Source organism: Pithys albifrons, chromosome 11 (genome assembly GCF_047495875.1).
Source record: "Pithys albifrons albifrons isolate INPA30051 chromosome 11, PitAlb_v1, whole genome shotgun sequence".
Taxonomy (NCBI): domain Eukaryota; kingdom Metazoa; phylum Chordata; class Aves; order Passeriformes; family Thamnophilidae; genus Pithys; species Pithys albifrons.
The window spans coordinates 11484076-11505995 of record NC_092468.1 but is presented as its reverse complement, the minus strand read 5'-3'; the positions used below and the strand labels follow the sequence as shown (position 1 = coordinate 11505995).

The following is a 21920-nucleotide window of genomic DNA, read 5'->3' as shown; positions in this document are numbered from 1 at the left end:
AGCCCAAGCAAAACCCCCAGGGAAGAGTGACATGACTCACGTGTGAGCACAGCTGCTGAAGGTACAGCCCAGTGCCACGGGTCAGCCTGGGTTAACGTGAGCATCAGTCACAAATAAACCAGGCTGTCTGCGGGCGTTTTAGCTACTGCATTTTGAGTTACACTGCAAGGAATCCATCCCAAGTCAACAGGGTATTTCTACAAAGCAGCTGATGACACCAATTATCTAAATGGATGATGATGAAATACACACAAAGTCCAAGATGAAAGAGCTGATGAAGATGTGAGACATGTTAAAATGATGCAACGAAACATATATATAAATTAAACAGGAATGTTTAATCAAGACAATCCTTTCTTTTTCCTTTTGTTTTCTTGAACAGAGGTTCTTCACAAAAATTTTTAATTGGAAAATGAAAGCCTATTCCCACAATAGTGAAGCCATGTCTTTCAAGCAGCTGTTGTACAACTACTATTATGACCCTAAACAATTTAAATTGTTTTCTATTAATATTTCTGAACTAAAGTTTTAAAATATTGTATAATTTTATTTGTGCTCCACATATTACAAGCAATTAACAACACAAAGATTCAGTTCCTCAGCTAGAACACCAAACTCTATACCAAGTATTACATGTACACGATACTTGCACAGTGACAAGCACAAGAAAGTACTAGTTGAGCACTTATTTTCAGAAATTCATACCAACTCTTAAATCCATTTCACTTCTCCCACGCCACCCAGTCTCCAATTTAAGGCATCTCCACACAGCCATCCATCCACCCACCCACTCCCATTCACACCATTTATGCTGGAGGTGTTTACTCTTACAAAGAACTCACTGTGTCCATCAGGTACCATTTATTATTTACCCCTCTAACTGTGTCAGCATTGAGATATGACAGTTAAACCAGTGTTAAATCAATACAATATTTACAGAGCACAGCACATTAAGCTTGAGACACTCACTTGGGGGATAAAACCACATTTTAGAACAGGACAAAGGTCACCATTATTATGTGTTTGAAAACAGCTATTTACAGGTCCCTATGACATAACTATAGTCTGTACACGGTTCCAATGGGGCAGGCAAAAGCAGGATAGGCATTTATTTTAAGGGAGTTTAAACATACAATTTGGAAGCATATTATTATGCTACCCTGAACACCATAAACCACCTTAACATTCTCCAAGGTGGTCTCATATCCTAGAATGGCATGTCCAGCTGATACAAAACAGACAACACAACATTTACTTTGTGGAGAGTATTTACTCCACTCCAGCTATTCAGACATCTGAACTTTGAAGGCAATTCGTCCCAGAAACTTGTCACGGTCATCTTCGTTTTTTAAATTAGGTGAGCCCAGGATCTTACACTCAATTGCTATTTCTTCTTTGGTACTGTTGGGGTGAATTGCTAGTTGAACAGCCACTAGAGGCTGTAAATAGTGAGCCTAGTAAACAAAGATGGGGAAAATATCAGACACCACAATAAGTTAGCATTAAATTAACATTTAATCCATCAGAACAGTTAAGAAAAAGCTAATTAAGAACCCAACTTGACTCAGGTAAGACACTTTTTTCCCCAAGTTAGTCAGGTATACATTCTTCATACTATTTCTTAACTAATCTATTCAAGATAATTTAAGTCACAGTATCTTCAATAAGCCTCTGACTTTACTTTTTTCTACTATGTTACATCCAATTTTTCTAGAAACCTCCACTTGAAACAGCCTCAGAAATTACTGTCTTCCTTCCTATCCATTCTACTGTCTCTTCTGCTTGTTTGGGGTTTATTTGGGGGTAGGTGGGTGTAATCTGCTATAAAACATAACTTTTCTAGAAGGGTTTTAAGTGTGGCTCAACAAATGCCAGTAAACCATCTTCCCTCCTACCCTATCCCATTGTTGTTTGTTCAGCAACAAATCATTCTACAAGGTGTTATCTGTTTGACAGCTTTACACAGAAACCTTTCCTGGAACATCTGACAGTCTCCTTCCTGGTCAATCGTATTTGGTGGAACAATTGCCAGTGGTGACTCAGTTCTCTCATAATAAAAATTAAAATTTAAAAATGAGAGCAGAACCAATTCTTTGTCAACCCAATATTGTACCTCACAACCAACTCCATTACTCTTGTAAAGTGCTTATGAATTAAATAAGAGCTTATTTATTGCTGAGGCAGCATTTCATCCAATGTTCATGAAGTATTTCCATAATTTATTAATATTTTTAGGTCAATACTGCTGACTGCTGATTAAGCTGCAAGGAAGTACAGAGTACACTGGAAAAGTAACTGACCAAGGAATAACTGAATACAAAAGTAACTTTGGTGAAATTACACTGTGGTACACTATGGATCTGATAGATTTATGGCTAGAAAGTACCTTTATCTTCAATGGTGAGCCATGGAAATGTTTCACAGACTAAACACCTTCATCAAAAATAGGCAACGTAATTTTATATTTTATAAAAAGTACAAATTTTCTGCATATAGTGATCACAAGCTGAAGTAGGAAAATAAAAAAGTTTTAACTCTATGTATTCTGTGTTCCTAAAGTAATGACTTTTGGGCTTCTTTAAACTTAATTGTTCTTCAGTTAGATAAATAAAATTTACATCCGAATACAATGAGGATATATGGACCAAGCAAACAAAGATAAGATGATTATTAATAATAAAAGCAACAACTAAACCCTCATCTGCTACTGTGAAGTCCTTCATAAAACAGAGCAAACAGAAAATATGACTGCAGAGCCACAAAGAAATATAATCAATAATACCATAAGGAACTATAAACTTAATATCCCATACAAAAACCCCAAGGATTAACTATTAGAAAGTGTACTGTAGCACAAAAAACGAGTTTCTTTTCCTGCCTTTCCCTGCATTCACCAAGATTCCAGAAGGTGTCAGTGACCAAAAAGGAGCAGATGCTCCCAGTACTGATGGTACACAGTCACTTCTCCATTAGGACAAGGCCCAGTTGATTTCCTTAAGCCTGATAAAGCATCTTGAATCTCACCAAGCACTGTGCAGTTTCTGCACATCTAATATTCCTCATGAGTACCTCATTACAAAGTTCAAACTCCAGAATCAATGTGACATTAGCAGCTGTAAATGCAAACAGAAACAAAACATTTACAAAACAAAGACCCTCATTAAGGCAGACTTACATGCAAGCTTTTCCCATAGTATGGAAAGTACATCAAGTCTATTGCCCCGTGAGCAGGAAAATAATTTATATCAACCATGCCTTCTTCCTGTAATTGGAGACAGCAACAAAATTACAAGTTAACACTGACTGCACAAAAATGAATACAAAATCAGAATTATAACCCACTGCAAGATATTTTAAAAAAGGCAACTGACCTACAGACTTGCAGAATAACTTTTAAAATAGATTTATTTTTGGCAAATAGTTACATGCTGCTACAGTAAGGATTTAAACTATTTGAATCAGCAATCAAATCAAGCCAGCTTGCCCTCATGCTTTTCTTACAAGTCAAAAAAATGGGGAATGGGGAAGAGGATATTTATTGTAATGAGTAATTTAACAACAAAAAAGCCCCCATATATAACTAAAATCTCAAATACCCACAAGCAAGCCTGGATGTTTCCTTCAAATATGGGCCACCTAAAAAGAACCCCAAGTTTAAATGGGGATGTTACTGGAGTTGTGTGTGTCACAGCACCTTGGAGGAACAACATACACATAAGCATTCCTCAGCACTCGACTGCCCTGGAATCCCCAGTCCTGCAATGAGCAGATACCCACAGAGCTGCTGCCTCATTTCTGGCTAAGGAGCTGCTCGATGTGTGAGACACACCAAGCAGTGTATCTGACTGAGCTGTCCACAACAGCCCATCAGTGCAGTGAGACAGACACCCCTCCCTGTACAGTGCTCTGTTCTTCAGGGTGGTGTATTCTGGCAGGATGTCAGACTACTGCAAGTCCAAACCACTAGGAAATGCTCACATCTAATGTGACTTGCCATAATAAAGTAAATATATTCCCATAATTAAGGAAAATGCTGCTAAAACACTCCCTCCCCAAATACTAAATGTATCTCCAGAACATCACTGCTTCTTCAGTGCAATTCACAAGTTCAAAGTCTATAAGCAACTGTTAGTGGTTTTTATACTACCACACACAACAGCTGTGATTTTAAACAGATACTCTACAAGGTTCAGAAGACAACTGCAGTAAGATAAAAAAATAGTAAAGAACAAACCACAGCTTAAGATTACCTTCTTCTGGCCTCCTCAAAAGAACATACAATATGTTTTTTAGGATATGGCCACATTCCCGTTTCTTTGCAGTCTAAATTACTGAAATTCCTATTAAGTATTTCGGACCTTGAGCTAGCAAATACAATTACTAAGCAGAAACATGTTGCTTTTCACCATTATTATATTGTTTAAAGCTCATGCAGCTGAAAATACTCACTTTTCAATTACATTTCTGAAATAACAGTTAAACAATCAGAATACCATAGGAAAGATAAACAGGAGTAGTGCTTTCTGGAGCAGCTACACTCAAGGCAAGCATGCAGTCACAGCTATGAAGGCATTAGGCTCTCATTGCAGTAGCAGAGGGGTTCTGGGACATGCTGCTTGCTGCCTGTCTCATGCAACTGCTGTGGGGTTTGGCATATTAATAATTAAACCTAGTTAATAACCCTACACAATTAAATAAAAATAAACAAAAAAACACCTAAACAAGCTGGTTTTGCTGAAGAACTTCAAGAATCAGTCCATTGGTGACCGTCACTTTATGTGCTTACCATTTAGTTTCCACAAAGAGCTGCTGACAGTCAGTAAATCTAAAATCAGATGATTTAGCTGGACAGAGACTTTCCCCTCACTAACTTAGTTCTTTATTTAGACTGTGTCTTAGAAAGAATAATTTTAAGACCCAAGGAAAGAACTTGGGCAGGAATGGTATATAATTGCTTGAGAAGAAGAAATAGTATCACTGCACAAAGAAAGAGCAGTATCCATTAGGAGAAAGTGTAAACTAACAAAGACTTCTGTCACAAAAAGCAAGTTAACTCAGATCCTGAGTGTGCTGACATAGAAAGGCACATTGTGCCATTCATACAGACATTCTTCATTTGTGTACATGAGAAAGTGATACCTAATACAAGTCTAAATGGTCAATAAACAGAAGAAATAGATCTATTTTGGAATTAAGGCTTTTTTCTTTTCTGTAGTTAAAAAACACCCCCCATCGAATCTACCAGTTTTCAGCACAGGTAGTTTTAACGTGAAACCGCACAGCTCCAGCCCCAAAATAAAGACCTAAAATGCTGATCTTCAAACCTCTTGGGAACACCATCTTTTGTTGGTTTGTTTCTCTTTGTGGAGATTCTCAGACTACAGCAGATCAGTCCCTCCTGGGAAGGGTGTAGGAGGAAGAACCAGTCAGAGTCCGGCACTGCGAACACCTCCCTGACCTACAGGAATCACAGTGACGGCAGATGCCACTACGAGGGCAGAGGGGGAGGCATCCCCAGCTATGAGTGTGCTGACTTTGAAATCACAGATCTACCCTTTTAAATTCTTCCATAGAAAAAGCACAGGGAGAAGAAAGGTCAATCACCTCACAGGAGAATGTGTAGAGAAGACAAACTTCACATTGAAAAACTTAAACGATGTTTCAGGTGGCAAAGACTGGCAGGATGTGCAGAGAGAAGATATTTAACCTCATTTTGTATCTGAGAGACTTGGAAAAACTAAAATTCCATTTAAAAGTCAGATGGTGTTAAGTTCAGGCAGACACTTTCCCAAACTGGTCTCAGGATTTGCAAGACTGATGCACAGAAGTGCTACCTGACCATGAGGAAGAACTCTCCTGTGCAGTGACTGAGCACTGGAACAGACTGACCAGAGACGATGTGGAGTCTTCCTCTCTGAAGATATTCAAGAACTGCCTGGACCCAATCCTGTCACCATGTGTTCTAGGATGATCCTGCTTGGGTCATCATCAGAGACCTTTTAACTATATTCTGTACTTATTTAATAAATTCTGTAAGCAATTTGTACTTACAGAAAGAGGATGCAAAAATTACATAAAATTTACTTCAATGTATCTCAAAGGGTAAAAAAAATAGCAAAAAGCCCATCCTTATCAACCAAGTTGTTATCAAACTTGTTCTTTTGCTAGTGAAACCAGCTAAGAGGATTGAAAAAGGGACCATCTGTAATTTGCTTAGTACAGCTTTTACCACTCTCATAGAGCACCCATACAAGAAAACTCAAGAAATACAATCATCATAAAGTAAGATTACCATCAGTATTTTATAAATCACTTGAACATTAGCTCTCAACATACCACAAAACATGACAGGTGGAAATTAAGATGACTGTCCTGGACCCTATTCAGTGTTTTCAACAAGGACTTGTGAGGTGTAAAACCAAGTTCATTCATTGATGGGACCAGGTTGTAAGTACTGCAAAACACTTCAGAGAACTTGATTCCTTTAAAATGACCATAAAAACAAATACAGAGCAGGGACTAAGGATAGTAATAAGAAATTCAACTTCAAGAAAACTCATCTACAAATACAGACTGGGAAATAACCAAAAGAAAGATGTACATAGTAACACAATTAAAATGAAGACACAGTGTATTACAAACAGCACATTCCCCTTGAGACACATTATTATTTCCAGTGTGATCACAAAGGGAGAAACTCTGCCATCAACACCACCTCAGCTGGAGGCCAACTTCTGTCCAGTTTGGGATATCACATTACAAAAATATGATAAACTAGACAAGTCAAAGAAAAAGGAGACTAGTAGAAGGGGATTAATTGCTTTACTCTAAAACCTAAGTAATTCCTTCAAGAGAACAATGGATTTTTTCAGAATGGAAGCAAAGAAATCAGTCTCAAGAGAAGGAATTGTCTTTGCTTGCAATGGACTGTCATGCAGAGATCAAAACTTTCAAAGACTCCACAAAACTCCAGTATTAGAACCTGTGTCTACCAGAGGTACCCAGGAGGAAGGTAGAAACCCTCACAAGGATCTGCCTCATTAACTGGTGACGTTTCCCAGCCTACACTGTCATCAGTCGCCTCAAGCTAAAGCCATGACTGCGCCCCTTGCTCAAGCTACAAACTTACCAAGGGTTTCACTGCTCCCCGAGCAGTCTAGGAAAAATATCCATAAGTCAAAGGAATTATTATAATTGCCAGAAAACATTCTGTGTAAATGCATTGGTACATAATAAATATGCACAGATTAGCTGTTATTGTAAGTAGTTTATACTTGATTTGAAGTCAACTTTTACTTGAGCAGTAACATTAGTTTCCACACACAGTGTCTTACCCATCATTTATAAATTGTCTAAGGTGCACTTGCAGCATGGAGAAAAAATAAAAATAGAGGTTATGAAATGAGAAAACAAAACATAACTCACAATAAATAAATAAGACCACAAATAACATGTATGTATTTTCCTCAACTCTACAGCAAGACAGGTAGCTCAAACACATCTAAAGATGAAAGAGCAACAACTGAAAAATGTTTTTATAAGTACACTAAGAAATTAAAGACACTAAAACTAAATTACACATACAATAAGATGAAAAATAAACAAAAATACAAAGTCTTTAACATGAAGGAAAGAGAATGAAATAAATTACTTCACTATTCATCCTACTCAGGAGGAAAATTAACTACACACTTATTTCTTACATTCAGAACTGACCTTAGGTGTACACTGTATGTGAGGTTCTCCTTCAGGCTTTAATCCAATTATCTAAAGGAGAGAAAGTTAAAATATTTACAGATCTTTTTTCCCCTTTCCAGTTTTACAGATTGAATTTGACCTTTTTCATCACTAAATGACAGAGTTCATACAGGACATAAATCTGTTCAGTGTCTCTTACCCGAACACAATTCCAAACTAGGACAAAAATTTAATGTATTGTTAAGTTAAACAGTTTACTCAAGTTAACTCAAGTAGTTACAGTAGCTACCAAAAAGACTGTTCTCTAATTTTACACTCAGCATGCAACATTAATGGCTCAATCCAGTCAGCAATTCAAATAATGTGTGGCATCACTGAAAAGTCAAACACTTGGTGAAGTTTTCATCACCTTTTATAGTTCAGAAGTTACAGAATGCATTACATTCTAGTTAGATTTCTGCAAGTAAAACATATTTTACTTGGTCTAGAATCTGTTTCATAGAACAGTAAGCAAAAGCAAAAAGCAAATTACTTCTTAAAACAGGGGATTTGGGTATTTTGATACATGTAGTCAAAGCCAATACTTGTAAGTATTAGAATGCTCAAAAAGCTCCCTTCCCTCTACCCTCTGAAAACATGAATTCCTAGACCTTCCAGTAAATTACACTATTCTGGAAATGCAAATATCTTGAGTAGCAAACAGCACATGTTGCAGTCCTTTCTACAGTCATTTTTCATACAGTAATAGCTGAGAGTACCTATACCAAGAATTCCAAAATAAGCAGGCACTTACTCTGTTCATTTTCACAAGCACACAGGGGGTTCCTTTAGAATACCCAAAATTCGTATCTTCCTTCCCAGAGCACTGGCCCAGGTCAGAGAGGTTGAACCGACAGGCCTTTTTCACAGCAGCGTCGTTCTGCTCGAAAATCCTGCCCGGTGTGCAGTCGATGTTTTGGGACTGCTTTGAGTCATTGTATGCTGGGAAACAGAAAGGCCTTGTCAAGCAGTGGGATAAAACACGTAAGTACCCAAAGCCTGTAGATGCCTATATAAATATGTAATTTATAGTGTTACTTGTCAATGAGTTCTCTCCAAGGAGTATTTTCAGAGCACTGTGTCTCTTACATTCATCTTAAAACTTCTTCAAAGCCTATGAAGAAGTGGCACTGTACTTGAATGAAAGAATAAAAGGAGTATTACAAAAGAAATAATGTTGTCCTGCTTTTCAAATTGTAACAATAATCACATCATTAATTTCTGCACATAAACTAATATTATAAACTAATTATATATTAAAATATAAACAATCAAGTTTGTACCTGGGAACTGAACCAGTTTTCCCTTTGCACATGTTTCTTTTACAAATCACAGGAAAAAGTACTTCAGTAAGTAATATTAAATTGCCTCTACATTTACATCAGGTAGAGTAACTGATGTTATAGTGACAGCCCAAATTGTTTCTCACTTTCCTGTGTTTCACAAGTACACAGATCACACTGTCACAAATGCTGATCTATTCACAGTTAAGATATTCTGTGACTTTTCCCCCTCCCTTAGATCCTCCCCCAGCTAACAAAGTGCAGTGGGGAAAGGGAAAGCTCCTCCTCGATGCCAGAGCCCAGAGCTGCAGGACAGGCAGGTGACCCTGACAGGCTCCATTCCTGCAGGAACCTTGGCAGGGCTCAGGAGGAAAAGCCACTCATGGAAGCTTCCAGTGGGCACCAAACTGTGGGTATGGCGAGATTCAAGTACAGGCTGTGTAGCTAACAAAGCAATTCATGCACACAGCACCTTCTCAGCTGTGACCTACAGCTTTTAAGGTGTTAAACTTATTAGTATTTTTAATTGATTTCTGTATTATTATAGTAAGTGCACATGCAGGCACACACATAAAACAATGTATGACAAACTAGTGATTTTGCCATTCTTCACTCTTGTCCTATGTTATGTTTCCTCCACATTCTAAATTCAGTATTTTATTATTTCTGCCCATAAATACTACGTATCAGGGTGAACGTTAATAAATTGCAATTAATTTAATCTTTGTATTCTTCATTTTTTCAAAGAGACACTCAATTTTTAAAGACTGAAAGATTCTCAGTTACCAAATCATTTTGATTAAGACTGATCAGGTAAGTCATGACAAACTTTGCCTCCAAATACATTACCTGTGTTATTTTACACTGCATTCACATGGAATTTCTACATCTTACAGTATTTAAATAACCATGTCACCAAAACACTGGACTAGGACCCAAACTCTCCATTATGTACTTCACGGTTGCTCATGCCCAGGGCTCCGTGTCCAAGACAGGCACCAATACTTACCTTTTTCTGTGAAGTATATACTGTAATAACACACATATCTGTAGTAATCCTGAACTTGCAATGGTCTCCATTAGCAACTAGTAACTACAAGCAAAAAATGAGAGTAATGTTCTCAAGACAAAGATTCCTGAATTACCTGGGGAGTTGTAAGTAACTTACTTACATTCTAGGAAATTTTGAAGTGTAGTAACATATTCTGAATATGATTGGCTGTCACTCTTGTTAAAGTAAAATTCCAGTGCAGTGTCTGGCTTTGGTGAAATCATAAGTCCTTAAAAAAAAAAAAGAAGTGCAAGTTAGGAACTAAACAACTTCTCTTCCCCACACCACTCTAACCCTACTCAAATATCCATACATTGGAAAATGCCTATCTGTAAAGAAATAGCAATGTTACCCCAATATTACACAGTCCTGGAAGGTACTCTGTGTTTGAAGCCAGTTATCAAAATCAACATTACATTAATTAATACTTAAATCCAAGCCCATGTATAACTGCAATTCACAAGGCAAACCCAAGTGATTAGAAAAAGCAAAATCATCAGCTTAATCAGTTTCAATCAAAGATTTTTACCAATTCACTTCCCATTTTCCACACTCAGCAAATTAAACTTAAAAAATAATTGCAAAAATACCCCAAACCACACCCACAAAACCTTCAGTTCAAGCAATGGCTCAAAGCTTTAGGCAATGTAGAGTGAAGCTATGACTGTAATATTCTCACAGAAACCCAGACAAAATAGGATTTTAAAAAACTTGATTATGCACAAAGATGGCTTGAAAGTTATGCCAATAAAAATAGACAAGCCAAGGTAGTTTTTATTCTTCTCCATGTGCTCAAACAGAACACTGAGGCACCATCAGTTTCATGGAGAATACAAGACACTTCATGAAGCCACAGGTGCTGTCCCTGAGGAGGTGTGTGGCTCAGCCAGGCCCTGGGAACAGGGAATGCCCTGGAGCTGCTCCCAGCCCCGGAGCAGGAGCCTCAGCAGGGCGGCAGCGCCGGCAGGAGGACACGGACATGGACACGGACGCATCCCAGGGCTGGGGGATGGAAACAGCACCCACGGAGCTGGGCTCTCCAGAGCTCAGTGTCCTTTCCCCAGCACAGGGGCAGGGAAGGTGCAGTTAAACCCCGAGGGTCTGTCTGCAGCTGGTGAGAGCCAAAGCCACACTGTGTGCTGACACAGCCCCTGCCATCGGGAGTGTCACCAGCACAGACACCAACACTGCCAGTGCCCAGCACGGCCTCAGCAGCACAGGAAACAGCACCAGACACTGCAGCAGAGACCACACCTGACCACAAAGGTGTATGACTGATGGCTTTAGTTACAATACCTTTAGGTAGTTCTTAATATAAATAGCACAGGTAAAGCCCTGCAGTTGTGATTAACAGGTGAGTGTCTATGCATCTGTCTCTTCAAGGATAGCTGAGAAATGACACTGCAGTCCCAGAAAAAAACCCACACAAATACACAAACATAAAAAAACAGAACCCCAACCTGTATTTTATCAGATTAATTTTCTTCTAAGTTAGAATATTAAAATGGTTTGATCGAAGTAAAATTTCACATCAAAGAAGAAGCTGCAATTACAGCAGCAACTTAATTGTATCAGCTTTTAGGATGCCATGTAATTTCCCATCCTCTGGCAAAACCAGTTAAAACTAGATTTCCAAATGAATAAAATTTAAGGCAGATAACAAAACTCATCCTTCAAAATACAAATAAAAATAATAAAATCAGGCCTTCTGAATACAAAATAAACACTTAAGAAGGTAAGACTGCACTGGAAAGATAAAGCTGGAGTTGTCTTAATGTTGGATTCTTAATACGTTACTGTAGTTAATCAATCACAGTAAGTTTTTGGAAAGCATATCAAAAGTGCAGGTCTAAGGCTTCACCCACAGAAATGACAAAGCCTCTCAACTGAAGGCAGAAATTGCTTACATACTGGAAAATAATAATGGTACATACTAGAAATTTATCACAAACAAACATCTTTTAAATTAAAAAAATGCCCACATATAATTTGATGCCTTTTTTCTCTAGCTCTCCTGTAGGATTCCAAATAAATCACAGATCCTCTTTTCTGCAATAGCAGCAGTTAAATTATTTCCATGGAAACCACAATTAAACAGTTCAATGACTGACAGTCCATATAAAACTACAAATACTATTCTAACTGTAGATAACTAAACCAGTCATCAATGAATGAAACAATAATTTGAAGAGATTTATTGCTTCAGTGGAACTTCAGAAACATCCTTAGAGGAAGGGACTGCTCCAATTCCAGTGGACCACAATCTGCCCAAAGATTATGGTGAAAACTCTACAGAAAAAGCCATTTGAAGGACTGATGCATAGACTGCGAGATGCAGGATTTGGGCTCTTCTACAGGGACAGAATTAGCCACCTCAGCACAGGATCACATTTAGGATTGCAGAACAGATTACATTATATTACAATTCCAAGAGGGATTTTAAAAAAATAATCTGGACTTGATTTATACTATTATATCCCAGTGTACAGAGCAAGTCAAATATCAATTATAAAATAAATCAGTTGGAGATTTCCAAGTATGTTTGACATAAGAGTAAAACCTTCGACATACGCCATCCAGGTTTTGTGTGCAGTATTTTTGTTTTATAATTTAAAGTTTTACATCCAGGAACATTACATGTTTCACTGCAAGTGAAAAACGACAGAGTTAATGGGAAACATTAAAACAGAAACAAGCAATTTTAATAACTTTTATGCATATGTTACTAAAGACATGGTTAATCAAGATTTATTTCAGAAATGTTATAAGAATTCTTAAATTAAAAACTAATTCTGGCATACATACTTTTTTAAACAAACACACCTTATGACTTATTTCAAAGCCAAGGAAAATTAATACCCTGAACTGCAAGAGAGAAGAAATGTCACTCAAGTCCAGCAGTAAATCACAGCTCCATCCACTACCAAGGTTCTGACTTCCACAATGGAAATGAGAAGAAATGGTCAACTAAGCTACCTTTTTTTTTCCTTTTTTTTTATTACTTTTCCCAGCATCTAGCCCATTCTTAGCTTGTAAAAACACCTCAAATCCTCCAAATCCCTTACAAGACAGTATTTGTTAGAGAAGGTCAGAATCCTACACCACAAATAGTCTGTTCAGAATCCAGAGAAGTTTATCCCGTGGCCCAACTGCAACTTGCTCACACAAAGACTAAAGAAATGTCCTAAATCTGGATGCAGCTGCAAGATGGTGGTCAACTGAGTGTTCTGAGTTTAAAGAAAGGGAAAAGTATTTTAGAAAATAATGTCTCACTTCCACTTCCACCAAACTATTAATAGTGCATAACCATTTAGTTCTGTGTTATTAATTTTTATAATATATTAATTACATAAGGTGGAAGGGAAAATTAAAGAATCATTTAAAAAAAGACAAGCACCATATTACTCAGTGTAACTTGTGCAGGGTGATTTCTGTCACACACACCCCTGAACCAGCCAGAAGTGGGACCAGAGGGGCACATATGCAACGGAAACAGCAGCTCCACTGCTAGTGGCAGCCACATGTCACATGGGCTTGGCTTCATCACAATACAACCCTCTTTCTTCAGTGGATCTCTACATAACAGGCCAACAAGCCTTGAAATCCACAGACATTCCATGTCAGCTGGAAACTACCTGATACTGCCCTAATAATTCTGGAAGGCCTCTGTACCACAGCTCTTACATGAGCACATCACACCCACAGCACAGCCCTCCTGTACCTCCTTCAAAGCATCAAATCCTAATCACCATGGCCTTCCATCTGATCTGAGAGAACTGGCTTACAGCGTCTTTAAAGCAATTTAATTAAATCATATTCCCACTTCTCCAACAGCAGGTTGTGTGGATCTGTAGGTAAAATTGTGGTCCACACACAGGGCAAATTCAATTGAAAAAAACTTAGAGGAAACAACAGCAAACGTTAGCACATACACACAAAAAGGTGCTGAATTTATGCTATAAACATCTATCACTTGCCTTACACCAAGTTTTACCTTTGCAACCTGCAAGTAACTGAGGAATAATCACGGTTTCCTGTAAGCAGTTCATACTTAGTTGTTAAAGCAGACAGAGGTTTATGAAAAAATAAATACAGTGTTACCTGGACTAGAAATCCGGTCACGATATTTTGGTATATCACTGCTCAGTGTCTGAAGCATAACCCACATTGTGAAAGTGAAGAGTGCTGCTAGGAAGCCATAGAATACCAGATAGAACAGTAAAATCAATCCTGTAAAGAAAAAGCTAAAATTACTATTTTTGTTTCATCTAATTCCATTACCTGTTTTGAAAGCAAAAATGGGAAATAAGCAATACAACGTCTGTAGCTATAAACATGCCTCCAGCATGGAATGCACAGTGCACAATAATGCATACAAAGAGGTTCTCTTAATATTTTCTGATTCTTAACACTTACAGAGTGTTTTAGCATGTCTGTTTTCAGGGGAGAAACATTAAAAACCACTCCTTGGGCTACACAAGAAAACTGGGAAAGATGATGAAGCCTTGCATTAGAAACAAAAAGTTTCACTTGCTTAAGAGAATTTAGTTTTGTATCTGGGAAGAAAGGGGTCATTGGGAAGACAAAAGAACTGAGTGAAAAGATAAAATGGCACTGGATGTAGATCCATCAGCCCTAGTTGGTGTATGATGGAACTCCACAGAGAGCATTCATTCACACACAGATCCTGTTACAAGAGCCTTCTCAAGGTAACAACACTTTCTGCTGCAGATTTTTGCAAACAAACCAAGCCTGACACATCCACCTGCTTACCAGCCCACCTCAGGGACCCAACAACCTGCTGAACTCACCAGTTACACATGTGTTACCAGCCTCAACTCGCTTCATTAATCGAGCATACAATGCCAACCTAAAAAAGAGTGTGTGATTCTGTTTCCAGACTTCAGGACACGCGCCCAGACATTGTCAAAAAGAATGGGAGTTACACAAGTACTGAAGAAACCAGATACTTGGACGGAGAGCCATCTTCAAAACCCTTCTAATTCAAAACCAAAACCAAATGACGACACAAATTCAATTTTTATAATATTCCAGCTATAAAGGTGCTTTCAGAAGCCAGAGATATAACTCAGGTAAAGAAAACTACCAAAGCCATTACACAACATCCTACCCTGACACTCAAGTGCCGCATTTTTCACCCTTCCATAGGAACGGAAAGAGCAAATGCAAACATGACTGAACCACAGTGACATGTTACTGTCCACTGGAAGATGACAGAAGGAAGCCTAATCCTTGGCTCCTTTCCCAGAAACCAAGTGCATTTTGCACTGAAATATTCAGTGCAAAAGTAACCCACAGTAACCCATGACTGCTAGTGATGCAGGTACCTGTATTACTTCTGAAGAATTCAAAGTACATCTGTTAAAATAATGAGGTGGTTCCCAAATAGGTAAGTTCTCTCCAACAACCAGCTGAACATTATTGGATTTTTGGTTTGGTTTTGGTTTTTGATTTCACATATTGAGAAAGTTACTTACCAATCTGCAGAAGTCTGAAAGTGATCAGGTATTTAAACTGTATTTGGAATCACTAAGATGCAAGATTCTACACAGCAATTAGAAGTAGCAAAGTATGCAAACCCAAGAACAAGCTTTCTCTATAATGAACAAGAAAGCCAGACCTCTGCTATAAACTATTGTTAAGGCTATTTAGAAGCTATTTAGGTATTGAGAAGAGAACATAAAAACAAACAGTAGAAATCCTAGTCAGCAAAAGCCTTAGAAAAATTGCATCTGTATTTGGCACACCAGCAGTTTGCTCTACCTATAAGGTTACAATTGCTTTAACTGGATCCAAAACAGAACAAAGACCTTCTGATTAATACTCAGTGTATTGTGGGCATCACAAAAACAAACAAAAAAGCTCCCTTACAAAATCTTTCGTGGCTCTCACTTTGATCCCTCTAAGTTAATCAATTACTGAATACACTTTCATCAAGCTATCTAGCAATTACACTTTCCATCAAGTGACCAAGACATTCATCAGTTCCAGTGAACAGAAAGAGTTGGACATGTAAGGCAAGACAAACAGCTCTTGTGGCAATTAGTGCAAAAGCAAGAAAGCCAAGGAAATCTTTTTTTCAGTGAGCTATTTCATAATAAACTGTTACTTCAATTTCTAAAAGATTATGCCAACCTCCATTGGGAAAAAAAAAAGCAAATAAAAAGCCCCCCCAAAGGCCTGCCCCCTTGCTCATTCCTGATGTTCCCATTCCCAGCCCTGACACTCCACTGAGCTCCCCCAGTCCAGCAGAGCTCACGGACATGCACGCACACACAGATTATTTTTAATATTTTAATGTACATTATAAATGCACTGCAGAATACTGACCACCAAACTGCCCCATTTATGCTACTTGCCACATTAAAAATAGGGGAAAAAAACCAAACAACAAAAAACTCCTCTGCAACTTCCAAGAGCCCAAACTGAGTAAGCTGCTCTTTGTGAGCCTATTAGTACTAATTATCCTAAGCTAATCACAATGAACAAGCCATAACCTGTCAAGAAACTCTGCCAAAATAACTTCACATAACACTGGATTTCTTGTCAGGAAACAAGATGTACCCAAGTAACAGTGAAAAGCTATCCCTCCACATTTACTCCAAGTAAATAAAGTACAAATACCACATCGAACACGCAACTCAATTCAATTGCTGCAGAAGATCTTGCTACACTAAAACCGTAACACAAGAAAAACTCAAAAACACTATTCTGCATTACAACTTGTCTAGTTGTTTTGGTTTGTTTTCCTTTTTGCAGGGCACCACAATACCAACTCCCTTCTTCATACCCTAACCACAGGGACAAGCAAGTCAAAGCTGGAAAACTGCTATTTCTGAACCAACACATTGGTACCACCATTAGCTGGAATTCATTTGCAGGAATCAAAACACTTCTTCACAGATAAAATTAGTAATTCTGACTCTGATGAATGTGAGATATCACATACCTGGCCATCATTTCCATGATGAACACAGGTTTTCCAAACTTGACAAGGCAAAAGTGATAAAAAGCATGTCAGTCTGGCACAACCCAGATGGGCAAACTCACCCACCTGTATGTAATACAATACATGGCTACATGTGTACAGGTATCAGTATAAACACTCCTAGACACATGGAAGCCACTATACAACAATTAAATGCTCTCTTTCTGGTTTGCTGGATTCCACTGATCCTGTCACCTGCAGGATCATTCTTCAGCATCTTAACTAATGGGATGTAAATACTCCAGCAATGTTCCTGTAACTCCCACCAGTGCCAGGAACACCACAGAACTTTAGACCACCTGCAGAGGGATTACTTTCCTTAAACTAACATAACTTTACATATTAAATAATCACTCATCATGTTTCAACTTTATTTCTTAAGACACTGATACTACTGTTTTCCAGATTTGAGGGACAGTAGAGCGAGGAAGAGGAAGAGTTGGAGCAAACACAACCTCAGTCCCATGTTATACTTTGTCACAATAAGCCAGGGCTCACATGTAACATGGGAGACGACGTAAAGCATCAAGTGCAACTCCTGCAAATAATCACAAAAGCCAGTGTCTGATGACATGATTAAGCATTTGGAACACAAAAAATCCTAGTCCCCTAAAATACCCCCAATGCACCACCACAGCTTGGTAATACCTGCAACAAGAGAAGGCCTTTTTCAGAGTTATCTGCGCCAAGAAAATAAAATATTCTACTGCAACGGCAGACAATGATGCCAGAACATTTAATATTACCCTACTCATTAAGAAAGCTAAATCACACTAAACTCTGCTCAGAACACTGATAGGGAACACAGAAGATTTAACTCAGAAAAGCAGTTAAACTTTGACAGCCCTGCATGTCCACTCAGGAAATCAGTGAAGATGAAACAAGCAAAACTGGATCCTTTGCTATGGCAACCAACAGGACTGTATATCCACTGACATGGTGGAAAGCTTGCCTAAAAATAAGGTGTTGGGTTTTGTTAGTGCAGGTTTTTTTGTTTGTTTTTTTTTTTGTAACTACAAACACATATTTGTGCACTGAAGAATACAACTAAGCATCCAAAATACAATTCAGTAGCCTGGATTTCTATGTACTTCAATACAATTTCACATCTACTTCAAACACCTTCACACAACGAGCTTTACAGAAAGACTTAAACACATGTGACTAAATACACATGACATGACATCTAGCGTGACCATGGATGAAGTATTACTAGAGTCTATTTTGCCCTTTTTTGGCACAAATTATTTTTCTGTAACATTGTGTGAAAAGAATTTACTGCCTATCCTGTAAGACTATGGACACGTTTGAGTGTGTAGTGAGCATCCCCTTTCAGTACTTTTCTGATGCTCTCACTGCACTCTAATTCCAGGCAGGCACAACACCTTGGCACTGCAGGCAGGGGCAGATGCTGATTTTCCTTTTCCTCGCAGGAAGGCCCCCACATGGCATTCTGCCAAGCCCTCCTTCCTCTGCCCTGTCTGATTAAATGTCGGGTGGACCCCCGGACTGATCCTTCTGCTCATCACCTCTGCAAGGACTATCAGCACCCCTCAGGCCTTGCTGCCAAGAATGCCACCACCCCAAGGCATCAGTAGTTTCTTCCCAGCATTTTCTGCCTCTTTAACACAACAAATTATTATGACAAATAATTAAAAATAGGTTGGGGGGGCGGGTGTGTAGGTTTGGATACCAATTTGTGAATGATTCAAATTGAATTATCCCTCAAGTCTGCAAAAAATAAAGTGAAATTCTCCAACTTTATTCTGCAAAAGGAGACCTATTACAGGCTTTTCACCTGTAACAGGCAACTCGACAAACCCTAACAGGTTACACCTCTGTTAAATGACAAATATGAGTGTAAGAGCTGCTTGTGTTGGATCTTTTCATGAATCCTGGTGTAGAAATGGCAGACAGAGGAGCACTCAACACCACAGCACTGGGATTCACAGAGAATTGCTGCCTTGCAGCTACAGTTTACATAAACCCCCAGGACTGTCTCAGATTAGGGCAAAACATGCACATACTGTGAATAACTATTTAACAGTTTCCCTACTGCTTGTGTCTTATTTCTGTGAGGAAGATGTCTTGAGACAAGAGGAATATGCACAGAAGAATGAGAGCCAACTGAATTCTCACCGTGCCACCCCTGGAGCCATGAAAACCCAGCAGACTCAGAGCCACACAATTAGCGTGTGCTATTAACAAGTAAAACCAAACAGAAAGCCACACACCATGCCCCAAAACAGTCGGACTATAACTAAATTAAATTAAATAGGCACAGTATATTACTCACAAAATGCCCAAACAAACAAATACTGATGAAAAAGACAATGCAAATTTATAGTGATATTAAACATTCACCTCCTAATGTCCAGGCTGAATGATATACAGCAATAACCACATGCCAATCACCTCAATCACTAAAGAAAACTTACTAATGAAGTAAAATTATTCCAATTGACTACACACAGTAAAATTATTCAAACTGCCTATACACACTTTCTCAAAACCATGTTTTATGAAGAAGCTGTAGATACTCAATTACCAAGTAGGTTGTCTCAACTTCAGATGTTATATATTGGCCTTGGACTAACAGACTACTAATATCCCAAGTGGATACTTATCCTACTAGACAGGTTTAAACAGACATGGTGGTTTGATCTTCACTTGTTTTTGAAAAAAATTACAAGCTATTTCTAACATGCCTCCAGTCTGTGCTCCTGAGACTCATGACACAGTCAGACTTCTGCAATCCACACGCCCAGCCCACGCACTTGAGGAAACCTGCCCGTACAGAAAGATCACTAGACTAGACAACAGCATAGTGGAAATTTCCTCTCCTTTGCTATTCAACTGGCAGAGTAGCTGCAAGCCCTTATTTCCATCTGAATGGAGGGAACTCCTGTCGGAGCTTGGGCCCTCTCCCGACAGACAGGAGAGACTGGCACGGCAGAGAAAGCACATCCCAAGCACAGCCAGCTAAAAGCGCCTCCTCACAGTTTCAACATTAGTATTCATTGAGACTGTGTCAAGGCCAAGGATGTATTGGCCTGTTCTTTTACACCACGCTGAGATTCTTGTTGGTTTTGTAAGCACAACGATTAAGTATCCCAACTACATCCAAGTTTTGGGAGGAGACGCAGCATTTTCTGAAGTCAGTAAATATGTCCCATGAGGGCTGAAGAAACATCCTAATATTAAGCATTTGTACAACGGTTTAATATGAGAAAACACACTCGGAAAATCCAAATATTTTTATTGGGAGCAACAAGATTATGATAACACGCTTCCCAGCTCAGAGGAAAGCAACGGGATGACTACCTGAAAATAGGAAAACAAACACTGCTTTCACAGCCTTTACTGGAGAGCCTTCCTTTGAGAGCTTCCTTTAAGAAAATAAAAGGCCCAGAAGCCCCACGCTGGTACAAATTTAGCACGATGACGCACAATGACACACAACGCTCACTCTGCAATTGGGGCTCATGAACTTTTTTGGGGTTTTTCCGTCCTCCGCCGCCCCGACCCGCAGTCCCGGTGCAGTACAAAGGCAGGTCGCGCTCATTCATTCCGGGCCGCGGGCGCTGCCGGGGCCGGTGCGGGTGGCCGGGCAAGGTGGAGCGGGGTGGCCGGGCACGGGGGGAGCCGGGGGCGATGGACAAAGTGGAGCGGGGGGCGCCGGGCACGGCCGGAGCGGGGAGCGATGGGCAGAGCGGAGCGGGGGGCGATGGGCAGAGCGGAGCGGAGTGGAGGGCGCCGGGCACGGGCGGAGCGGGCAGCGATGGGCAAAGCGGGGCGGGGGGCGCTGCCCCGATCCCCGCGGGGTGCGGGGGCGACAGGGCGGGCGGGGCTCCGCACCTCGCGGCGGAAGGCCCGTTACGGCCGTACCGCAGTGGCCCCGGAGCGGCCCGGCCGGGGGAGGGAGGAGCCCGCGGGCGGGCGGTGAGTGAGTGAGTGAGTGAGCGAGCGAGCGAGCGAGCGCGGGACGCGCTCCGGGAACCGCCATTCCCATCCCATCCCATCCCCGACCCCCGCTGTCACGGACCGAGCTATTTTTAACCCGGCGGTTGCGGCGCGTGCGCCGCCCCCGCACCCCGCGGGGCCCTCCCGCATCCCGCACCGCCTCCCCCCGTCCTTACCCCAGCTCTTCGCCGTGCGCCCCAGGAACTCGCCGCTGTTGGGGTTGTAGATGAACTGCCGCCACTCGGCCATGCTCTGGCGGAACGGCTTCTTCGTCTCCTTAGTCATTGCGAGGCTAAGGCGAGGCGAGCAGCGGCCGCGTCGCGGTGGAGGAGCCTCTCCCCGACACACACACACACTAACACACAGACACAGCCGCAGAGAGCGCAACCGATAAGTAACTGCGGCCGCGGCGCCCGGCGGGAGAGAGGCGGGACCGAGGGAGAGGGCGGAGCCGGGAGCGAGCGGAGCTCTGCCCGCCGCACGCGTGCGGACAGCGCGGGGGGCGCGGGGCGGGCCCGGCAGGCACAGAGCGGGTGCGGGGGAGCCACGGCAGGCACAGAGCGGTTGTGGGGGGGCACGGCAGGCACAGAGCGGGTGCGGGGGAGCCACGGCAGACACAGAGCGGTTGTGGGGGGGGCACGGCAGACACAGAGCGGGTGCGGCCAGGGGAGCGCGGGGAGGTGCGGGGAGGCACAGAGCGGGGAGGCACTGGGACCGCGCCGCGCTCCCTCCATGCCACCCCGGGGGGCTCATGTTATTAATCGATACATCTATCATAGAATTTGCTTAATAGTTATGATAAAAATCACTTTATATAATCATCATCATCATCAGGGTCCAGTCCTGTTTAATGTCTTTATGGATGATTTAGATGAAG

The 21920-nt window shown here is 40.6% G+C and overlaps 1 protein-coding gene across 1 annotated transcript; it reads right to left on the bottom strand.

Moving 5' to 3' along the window:
• Window positions 1-319: 319 nt before the first annotated feature.
• On the bottom strand, window positions 320-21474 carry ATP1B3 (ATPase Na+/K+ transporting subunit beta 3). The gene is made up of 7 exons (XM_071567001.1): window positions 21220-21474; window positions 14173-14301; window positions 10193-10300; window positions 8492-8679; window positions 7717-7767; window positions 3176-3262; window positions 320-1454 (listed from the first exon to the last, which is right to left on the bottom strand). The coding sequence occupies exons 1-7, from the start codon at window positions 21326-21328 to the stop codon at window positions 1284-1286; spliced, it is 843 nt and encodes a 280-aa protein (XP_071423102.1). The 5' UTR covers window positions 21329-21474; the 3' UTR covers window positions 320-1283.
• Window positions 21475-21920: the final 446 nt, after the last annotated feature.

Excerpts from the sequence above, each read along its gene's own strand:
- ATP1B3 (XM_071567001.1), bottom strand. The coding sequence starts at position 21,328 with ATGACTAAGGAGACGAAGAAGCCGTTCCGCCAGAGCATGGCCGAGTGG. Across the intron at positions 14,302-21,219 it reads GCGCACGGCGAAGAGCTGGG|GATTGATTTTACTGTTCTAT; the intron begins GTAAGGACGGGG and ends TTTTCTTTACAG. Across the intron at positions 3,263-7,716 it reads ACATACAGTGTACACCTAAG|GAAGAAGGCATGGTTGATAT; the intron begins GTCAGTTCTGAA and ends CTCCAATTACAG.